This window comes from Elephantulus edwardii, unplaced genomic scaffold, assembly GCF_000299155.1.
Source record: "Elephantulus edwardii isolate Elephantulus edwardi_28Jun2011 unplaced genomic scaffold, EleEdw1.0 scaffold00048, whole genome shotgun sequence".
NCBI classification, from domain to species: Eukaryota; Metazoa; Chordata; class Mammalia; order Macroscelidea; family Macroscelididae; genus Elephantulus; species Elephantulus edwardii.
Window position 1 is genome coordinate 4,789,472 of NW_006399798.1, and position 9,772 is coordinate 4,799,243.

The 9,772-nt window shown below is 58.0% G+C and overlaps 1 protein-coding gene across 2 annotated transcripts in view; it reads right to left on the reverse strand.

Annotated features, from left to right (window-relative positions):
* Positions 1–4,636: 4,636 nt before the first annotated feature.
* MGAT5B (mannosyl (alpha-1,6-)-glycoprotein beta-1,6-N-acetyl-glucosaminyltransferase, isozyme B) overlaps positions 4,637–9,772 on the reverse strand; it is a 76,001-nt gene continuing 70,865 nt past the window's right edge. For both annotated transcript variants that reach the window (XM_006886178.1, XM_006886179.1), the window contains 3 exons: positions 6,714–6,788; positions 5,455–5,711; positions 4,637–4,835 (listed from right to left, as the gene is read on the reverse strand). In XM_006886178.1, coding sequence (XP_006886240.1) covers positions 4,637–4,835; positions 5,455–5,711; positions 6,714–6,788 — 531 coding nt within the window. The remainder of the gene's footprint in view (positions 4,836–5,454; positions 5,712–6,713; positions 6,789–9,772) is intronic.

Here is a 9,772-nt window from a genome sequence, read left to right on the forward strand (position 1 = left end):
GTTGCGTGACGTACAGGATGAACTCAGTGTCACAAAATCATGCGCGTAAAGACTGCTGATGCATATTTTGTTGTGCATCTATGAAAGAGAAGGAGAACAAGATTATCTCCAGGAAATGGCTCTTGTGCTTGTGGAGAGTGGCAAGTCTCGGGTTCACGGGTCAGAAGTCAGCGTAGAGGCTTCTCTTAACTTGTACAGCTGCGAGGATGATGAACCCAAGTCCAGCAGGTCGGACTGCGGGGTGGTGGCTGCAGAAGCCGACAGACAGATCCAGACTAGCAGGTCAGACGACAGGCCTGGCTTTGGAAGCTTGTGAATTCCAGATGAGCAGGAAACAAGTGACCTTGTATGTGCAGAGAAGAATGAGCGCCCAGGGTTTTCAAGGATGTGGTCTTTTGGAAGGAGAGCACCAGGCTTTTCTTCTGCAGCACCCCAGGGTGAGCCCAAAGTAGGTCTTCAATAAGCATTAGTTAAATGCCTGAGTGAGTCACCATCTGTACAGAGAGGAACCCTAGGACCTGTTCCCTTTGGGTTCTCCTGACCCACAGGACATGAGTGGCCTGAGTACCGGAGGCTCACAGATGATGGTCACTTGCCTCTAGGCCTTCTGGTGACTGCAGTTGCTCCAGCCCTCTCAAAGGTTGTTCTGATCCACTCCACAGAGCCAGGTCTAGCTGTGCCCTGACCCCCAAAACGAGGCTTGCTTACTACTCTCACCTGCCTCGCCCGTGGGCTAACCTGGACAGGAGAGGCGTGTAGAGCCTAACTCAGTCATGGAACCAGCCAGCCTTCTACTTCCCATCAAAGCTTTAAAATGCCACTTTTAATTATGCTGGAGTGAGATGTACCCAGAGGCTTTTTGTGGTAAATGGTTCTTGATAAACACAGTTTACTCATTAATTATTATTCATTATTTTCCTTAACAGTGGCAATGGGCGGTAGGACCCAGATGTGCAAGCTGACAGGCAACCTCTAAGATAAGATCTTTGGGTCACTGCCCGGTGCAGCGGCCAGGCTGGCGTGGCTGGACAAGGTGGAGGAATTCCTCAGCTTCACCTGCCCTCACTCCTCATTTCAAGGACCCAGAATGTGTGTTCACAGGCAAAGGTCCCTAGTGACACAAGTGGTTAGTGAGTTAGGGTGCTAACAGCAAGGTCAGGGTTTCAAATCTCCCCAGAGGAGCCTCTGGGCGATCTACTTCCCTAAGAGCACACCACACACAGCTGCGTGGTGCATGGTGACCCACAGGGTGGTCAGGAGGTGATGCTGACTTGAGCAGCGGTTAAGGACACCGGGGGGTGTCTGGGCCCAGGGGAACCTCACAGGATCTAAGCTCAGCCTGGGACCCTCAAATGCCCATCCCACTCCCCACCCCCGGGATATTCCACAGGACCCCTTGCTGGGGAGGAGCTTCCAAAGGGAGAGGGGTGGCCAGTGGTCAGAGACGAGTGGCCAGGCCAGTGGCAGGCCAGGGACCGTCTGTCCTGCTTCATTCCAACATTCGACATTCGGGCTCTGCCTCTAGTCTCCAGGGCACAACATGCAAATCTCTGCAGAAACAGGCAGACTATTTTTAGCAGAAAAGCAAAGGGAGGCGATGTCAGGCTGAACAGGGAACCCAGGAACAGTTCAGAGCCAACCTGGGACCTATCCTTCTTGGTGGGGGGTGGCATTCTGTGTCCCAGGCACCCCATGCTGTGGTACAGGCTTGCAAGAGTCGGGGCAACTGGTCACTGGGGAAGAGCTGAAAGGGTGAGCTTTGAGGCTTTTATGGAAACAAACCCACAAACTCATTGCTGTGGGTTCTCAATTCCAACTCACGGTGACCCCATGTGACAGGACAGAACAGGTTCATAGCATTTCCTTGGTGGATTGCCAGGCCTTTCTTCATTGGCACTGCCAGAGAGGTTTGAACTGCCAACCTTTGCTTCCATCAAGCTCTCTCAACTAAGCTGGAACCGACACACAGCTGCCCCTCCACTGGATTCCGTATTCCAGGCTGGGGCAGGTGAGAGCAGTGCTCCCCCTGCACCCCCCGCCCCCAGAGCTGGAAGCTCAAGGGAGAGGGGGAAGGGACTGCTGGTCCTGCTGTCCCGCTTTGGACACACCAAGTGTCTGCTGTGCTGGCCTGAGGGCTGCGGCCACTCCCCAGGTGACCCCACACGGATGCCAAAATGGAGAACCCTGAAATGGAGCCTCTTGGACCTGTCCCCTCAAGAGTGAACACTGGGCAGGTGCAGTCTTCAGAACTGTCCCAGGCTCACATCGACTCTGAGGCTAGGGCTTGGCTGGTGGGCTGTGGGGGCCGCTCCAGGTTAGGGAGTGGGGGCCAAGCTTCCCCAAGCTCCCCAAGCCCGCAAGTTGTCCCCCAAACCCCACTTATCTTTCCTGTTACTCACCTGTCTCTCGCTTTATCCTTACCCAAACCAAAAGCTAACCGCACTGACACTGGGAGAATCCTAACAGTGACTGTGGGACAGAATGGAACACCTGGTGGAGTTTCTAAGGAGACATTTTTATGGATGCAAATGGTCACCTTCTCCCTCTGAGGGGAAGCTGGTGGGCTCAGCTGCTAACAGCAGGCCTGGCCAGGTTTCCCAGCCTCAGCCTCTCCTGTAGACAATATCTGCTGCAGGTCAGCTCTCAATGTGGGCAGAAGGTCTCTCTTCTCAGGTTGTTTTAGGCAGAAACAGAGAGAAGGGGTCACACAGAGAGAGACAGACAGAAAGAGGGATATTCTCTCTCACACACACATACACACATACACACACACACCTGGAGGCAGCAAGGGGACCAGCCTCCACTCTGAGCCCCATGAAAGGAAGGGGTCAGGAGGGTTTGTGAGGTGCCACCAGTTCTGACAGCCTGTGACTCTGCAGGGAGATGATCAGCTGGTGGCCAGGAGACCAGTCCGAGAAGGATTTAAATGGGGACAACATAGCTTGTCCAGCTGGGACCACGATGGCTAGGACACTCCCTCGAGGAGCAGATGAAGGGTGGGGGGCACAGCTCTCTGGCCCAAACAGGCACTTCCTTTGGAAGCCTGGAGGCAGAGGTGGCCCCTCTGAGGACCCTCGAGCCCAGTGCTCTCTGAGGAAGGGTTGGGGACTCGAGACCCGCCCCCCGCCCAGGACACACACAGTGCCGCAGACACACACTCTTCCTGCTCCCCAGCCCCAGGTGTCTGAAAAAGGACCAGAAACAACACGGCTCCTCTGCATCTCACATCCCAGTAAAATATTTATTATTTCAAGAAATAAATCTTTTAAAAAAAGAGAGAGAAGAGTGTCTCTATTGCTTTCCACCGGCAGGGGGACCCTGGGTAATGAAGGAGGCGTGGGTTTCCTCAGTCACAGGGTCACCCAGGCTCAGGGTGGGAGGGCTGGGTCCCTGGGGGGGCACAATCCACTTTATCCCCCAGCGGGGCCTGGCTCCCTCCTCCCACTTCTCAGTTCTGGGGGAACCGCCTGGAAGGGCGGAGGGGCAGGTCCAGCTGGGAGGGGGGTTCTGACTAGAGATGAGGGTGGGCCTATAAAACTTGGGGTGGCAGTGTTCTGAGGCCTGGCCTTGGACCAGGGAGGGTTCTGGGGTGAGGAGGGGACAAGGGAGCATATGAGGCGGAGCGGTGAGGAGGGGACAAGGGAGCATATGAGGCGGAGCTCAGAGCAGATGGTGGGTCTGGGGAGTTGGTGAGGTTGGGGGAACTGGTGAGGTTGGGGGAATTGGTGAGGTTGGGGGAACTGGCGAGGTTGGGGGAACTGGTGAGGTTGGGGGAACTGGTTTCAGGAAGCCTGCAAGGAGTACCCCATGGGGTCTGGCCTCAGGCCTTTGCTGCAAGTACGCTGGGGGGTGAGCTGGGCAGCACCGGGCAGCAGAGGGGCCTGGTGCAAGGTGATACTAGGGGAGATTCTGGCAGGGTCTGTTCTTAGTGCCGGGGTGAAACCTGTCCAGGTTGGGGGGGACTGGCTTTAGGAGTCTAGGGTCTATAATCCGGGCCATGCCAGGGCTCCTGAGATGCCCAGGGTAAGAAGGTGGAACAAACACAGAGAGCCCAGGGCTGGGGCCTAGGGAGGAGGGTCTCTGCATAGAGAGCGGGACTGGGGTGAATTACGAGGCTGGGCTGAGGAGGAGGGCAGGGTCCCTGGCCTCCCCCACCCCAGTCAAGCACCCTCCATCCACACCTCAGGGTCTCCAGAGGACCAAGACTGGCCGCATGCATGGTGGGCTTTGCAGGAGCCACGTCCCTCAGAGCTCATCCCCCAACAAGCAAGGACAAGGCCTAAATTAGACCAGAAAGACCTGCTCATAGAACCAGGGGACCCCCGGGCAAGGCCGGGGCTGGGCCGAGAGGAATCTGCTCCCTCCCTCCTGGAGATCCCAAGCCCCAGGTCCAGACTGGCTCAGTCCCCTCCACGTGGTCCACAGCCAGCCCTTTGAGAACCCAGGGCCTCCACCGGAAACCCCACACCTGCTTGACCACCATTGCCGTGGGTATCTGAGGAAAAGAGACCCTGCTGAGGGCAGGTCCAGGGGCCCTGCTCAGGGCTTCCCCCCCAACCTGTGCTGGCTCCGGAGGCTGGAGGGAGCCAAGGGGGCTGGAGCTTGGCATCTGCTGGTGCTGTGTCCTGACGGAGACTCACAGGCAGGCCTGGCACAGGGCCACCTGGCCCTTGCGGAAGTCCCTGCAGGGACAGAGCCGGCGGTACTTGGTGTTGGCGCCGGCGCAGCTGAAAAGCAGGGGCTCCTTCTGCAGGTAGCACTCCTGGCCGAGCTGGGCAAAGGCTGGGTACAGGTGGTTCATCTCTGACTCGGTGCTGTCACAGGGCACCTGCAGCCTGGGGGGCCCCACACAGCCGGTCACCACCATGCAGCAGCGTGGCCACCCGAGTGTGTGAGAGGTCTCAGGAGCCACCAGGACAAGGCTACGTAACAGCCCCTCCTTGGGGTGGGGGAGAAGGGTCTGGTCTGGATGTGTCCCCACCCCACGTAGACCCTACCCCAGGAGGAACTGGGTTTATGGCCCAGATCTAGAAACTCCAACTCATTGCTGTGGAGTCGGAGCGACCCTCCCCAGGTCTGGCTGTAAACGGCTGTCGGTGGCTCTTTCCAGCACAGCCTGTGGTGGGTGTCAGCCACACAGAGCTGCAGCCGTTGGGTGAGGAGAGCAGCTTCCCATGGATGACGCCATCAGGGCTCCCCAGGCCTAGAGAGGCCAAAACAGGCTGGGGTGTGGCTGAGAGCTGGCGGGTCAGGGCCATGCAAGAGGGTTTAGAGGAGGGACTATGGAAGGACAGGGAGGCACTGGGGGAGCACCCCTCATGGTCTGAGGATGGGTGTTTTCCCGAGTTTGGAAGGTCTGTGCAGATCCTTCCAGGCTCCTTGGAAACGCTGGGTGTCCCAGCTCCTGGAGGGGCCCAGGCCAAGGCAGTGGTGTGGGGAGGAGGGCTCACTCACTTCCGGAAGGCGTCCCGGCTGTTGAGGAAGGGGAAGAAGGAGGGCTCGCAGACCAGCCCGTGGTCCAGGCAGGCATCCGTGCAGGCCCTCCCCGCCTCGGCCAGCCAGGCCTGGAGCGAGTGTCCCGGGGGCCAGGTGCCGGGGGCCACACTGGCATTCCTGGCCCACTCCAGGTGGGTGGCATTGGGTGCCAGGACAAAGGGGCTCTGTGGAGTGCGGGCTCCTGCAGCGGAGGGACCTGGGGCAGCACAGAAGTCCTGCGGGAGGAAGCAGCAGTGAGTGAGGTGACAGAACGGTGAGGGGCAGCAGACTGAAGGCCAGGTGCTTGGGGAGCGGGGGAAGGTCAGTCTCCAGATTTCTCACTGGGGAAACAGGCTCAGAGAGGCCCCATGTCTGTTCACTGTAGGAGCAGGATTTGAACACAGGTCATTCCGGATGACCATCACCACCTGGGGCCAGTGAGTCTTGCCTGGGAGTGGGGGGACAGGCAGAGCAAGGGACAGAGGTGGGGCTGGCTTCAAGGGACTGCTGATCTGTGAACTTAATGAAAGGATGTGCCCACGGGCAGCAGAGAGGCCTGGGTGCCAGCCTGGGTCCCGCCACACTCTTAAGCCCCCTCTCATCTGTACAATGTCCTGAGGTATCTGTCTCTCTGCCCCCGCCCAGGGCCAAGGTTCAAGGGGATAAAGAACAGAACATGTACCCCCATGCAGCCCACCTCCGGGCATCACTGGGCAGCCCTGGAGCCACAGAGCCCCTCAGCTCAGACTCCCTAAAGTCCCTGAGCCTGACCCCAAGCTCAGGTGGGCAGAATTCTCAGTGAGAATCTGTGGGGGCTCCAGGGAAGAGCCAGGACTCTCAGGAAAGGGAACAGGGCAGCCAGACCCTCCCCACAACCCCTCTGCAACTCCAGCAGCTGAGCCCTGGCCCCGTGGGAGGAGGGGAAGGAGGGCAGGCAGCTTCTAGAACCCTGTATTCCTGCATGTGTGTTTGGGGCTGCAGGCGCCCAGATTTCCTGACAGTGGCACCCCCTTGCCTGATCCCTCCCTCCCTGGAGGGATATGGGATGAGGGCCCCTAGGTGCAGTCTCCCAGCAGGCTGACCACCAGGTGACGGGTTTTAATAAAGGAGCTGGGGCAGATCAGATAACTGAGGGGGGAGGTCGGTGGTTCAAGGGACAGGCTGCGGAGGGCGGAGATGACCTCCTAGTAGACGGGGACCCTGGCTGGTAAACGGGGAGGGACCCAGGGCTGACCCACCTGGTGCTGGATGTAGGCGTGGATCCTCTCCAGCATGCCCTCACAGGTGTACTCATAGGGCAGGTAGGGGTCCACCTGTGGGAGAGAGTGCGGACCCCATGGGCTGAGGGAGCCGCCAGCTCTTCAGATGCAGCTGGGCTGCTGGAGGCCTGTCCTGCTGGCACCGGAGGGAGAGGACTGGTGCCCACTCAGCCTTGTGCCCGCTTCACTGGCCTCCCCCTGCCTCTGCCCTCCACACAGTCTTCATTCTCAGGACACACTCGAGGGACCCTCTAACCCCAAGGCGGGCCATCTAGCCCTACCTGTCCCAGGGCCACTTCTCCTTCCCGTGTCCCCACGTCCAAGCCACACTGGGCTGCCGCTGCTCAGCTCAGTGACCTGTCCTTCCTGGACTCACATGTCTGCTGTGCTCACAGCTACCCACACTCATCCTCCCACCTCACCTCCTCCAGGAAGCAGTCCGGAGCCCCAGCCCGTCTTGTCCTGGGTCCCTAGCACCCCATCTTTGCCCAGCAGAGTCAGTGCCTCTGTCTTCATCCCCTGCTGGCCGTGAATCCCCACATCCCTTCAAGGGACTATTAAACTATTCACTATTAAACTACGGGCCCGGTATACACCAGGGGGCTCGGGGGTTTAAACCCACCCGCTCCTCTACGAGGGAGGTGCGGCAGGCAGTTTCTGTGGAGATTCCCTGCTGCCATTAAGGTGATTCCGGCCCACAGTGACCCCGTGGGGTCTGGGAGAACTGCCCACTGGGTCTCCAAGGCTGTGACATTTATGAGGCCGGCCACCGCCGCCTCTTTCTCCCGTGGATTCGCTGATGGGTTTGAACCACTGACCTCTCTGTTAGCAGCTGTGTTATTAAGCACGGTGCCACCAGGACTGCTTCTCTAAAGAGCACAGCTTTGGAAAGCCTGGGGCCCTTCTCTCTCCTACAGGGTCGCTCCAGGTCAGACTTTATCTGAAGGTGGTGGGTTTAGTTTAGGTAGATGGTAGACACCTAGGAGACCGCTGTGTAATGAGAAAACACCGCAGTTCTCCCTGAATCCTGCCCAGAACATGGCACGTCCATGTGGAGGTCCACCGGGACGTCTGTGGTGGATGGAATGAGATGACCTTTGTAAAATGCTGTCTGGGCTGGGCCAGGGAGGTATGAAATAGACTTAACCCCTGGGAGAAAAGAACGGATCAGAGTATCTGGGGTTCACAAAACAAGGCCAACAGAAAACCCAAACAAACCCTAAAACAGTTGCTATGGATACCCCCATCTGGGTCCACAGGGTTTTCAAGGGCTGATTTTTTTTTTAAAGTTACCAGGCCTTTCCTCCGTGGTGCCCTACTAAAGATGGACTTGAACCTCCAACCTTATGTTTAGCAGCTGAGTTAACTCTGCAGAATGCAGGAATCCCAACGGTGATAGAAAAGGTGAAACTGGAGGTGTCTACCTTCCCGGGAGTATCTCCCATCGCCTCACTTTTTAGCAGGTCAGTACCTTCCTGTTCCCTCAGGGCTCAGCCATGGGGGAAACGGTGGTCACGTGAGCAGGAAGGAGGGAGGAGCTGGGATGCTAAGACAGGGAGGGTGACCAGCCCAAAGATGAGCTGCAGCCTCCGCTCCCCTCTCCCCAGGCAGGTCCGGGTTTTGACAGCCCCGCTGGCCCTGTTTGGCTCTATCCACTCAGCAGCTACACTCACTAGTACAGAATTTTTTGCCCAGCAGCTGGGCCTCGCCCTGGGACAAGCTAGCTCTGCAGATTTCACCACTTGCTCCAAGCCTCTTCTCACCCCTTCTTCCTCATCAGGGCCTCAGGAAGGTGCCTGAGCCACACTTGATTCTGACCCCTGGAGCCCACCACAGAGGGGCTGTCCAACGCTCAAGCCTGGTGAGGGGTACCAGAATAGCTGCTGGTGCTGGGACTAATCCTGAGACCAGCTAGCTCTTCAAACTTGCTCCGGCCGCAGACTCTCCCCAGAGAGAGGGTTTTGCATGGGGGGATTGGTCCTGGATCCCCACTGCCCCATCCAGCCATCATGTCACACCCCATTGCTGGATGAGAGCCCCTCTCCTCAGCACACCCACATCCCACTGACCCGAGAAGATGTTACTCTCTCCCTCCCGCCTCAGACGATCTGAATGACGTCACTGGATCTTTGGGGACATCAAGGGCACTAGAATCTAAGTCCAGGTGATAAACCCCTCACCCAACTTTTCCTCTGCAGACATTGCTTCTGCCCTAACTGCAACCCAGGGCCACCTCTGCCTCCACAGCCCATCAGCAGTGTCTAAGGCTCCACAGGGTGGGGGCACTCAGGTATGTCCCTGCTGCCACGAATCTCCACCCGAGGAGGCAGCCGGCCTGGAAATTATCCCCATTAGGTCTAATTACAGGTGTGATAGAGCGACAGGTGCAGAGCCTGCTGCGAGTTGTGCCTGAGGTCAACGGCAAGGGGTCAGGGAGCAGGAGCTGGACGAAGCAGACCATGTCCTCTCCTGTCACCTCAAGTGGCCTTGCTGTGGACAGAGAGATGCCAAAATGGGCCATTCCACTGAGGCCAGAGAGGACCTCCACCTGGTCATCCCAGAGTGAGCCTGTGGCTAGCCTGTCCTCTGTCCATGGGTAACCACTCCCCACACCAGTGTTTTGCTAAACTAGGATGCTCAGAATTCCCTGATTGAAAAGGCAGGTTCCAGGGCCACAGGCAGCCCCGTTAAATCAGAAGATGGGAGAGGGGCCAGGAGGCTGTGTGCTAACTACCTCCCCAGATGTTTCTTGGGGCTCCAATGTTGGGGCCATTTGGTCTGAACGGTCATTAAGGGGAATAGGACCCACAGAATGGAGAAGGCCAAAAGGCATGGCTGGTTGGGGTCCAGCAGCTATCGGTCTTAGCTCGGTAGATTTGCAATGCGGGTAGTTCCTGACTTAGGACGTATGTGAGTTATGAGGGCACAGGCTTGTGAAGTGCCATCAAGTCGGTCCTGCCTCACAGCGGGCCTGTGCAGAGGATAGAGACCCTGCCCCCCCTACACCAGTGGGCCGTGTGCAGAGGACTGAGACCCTG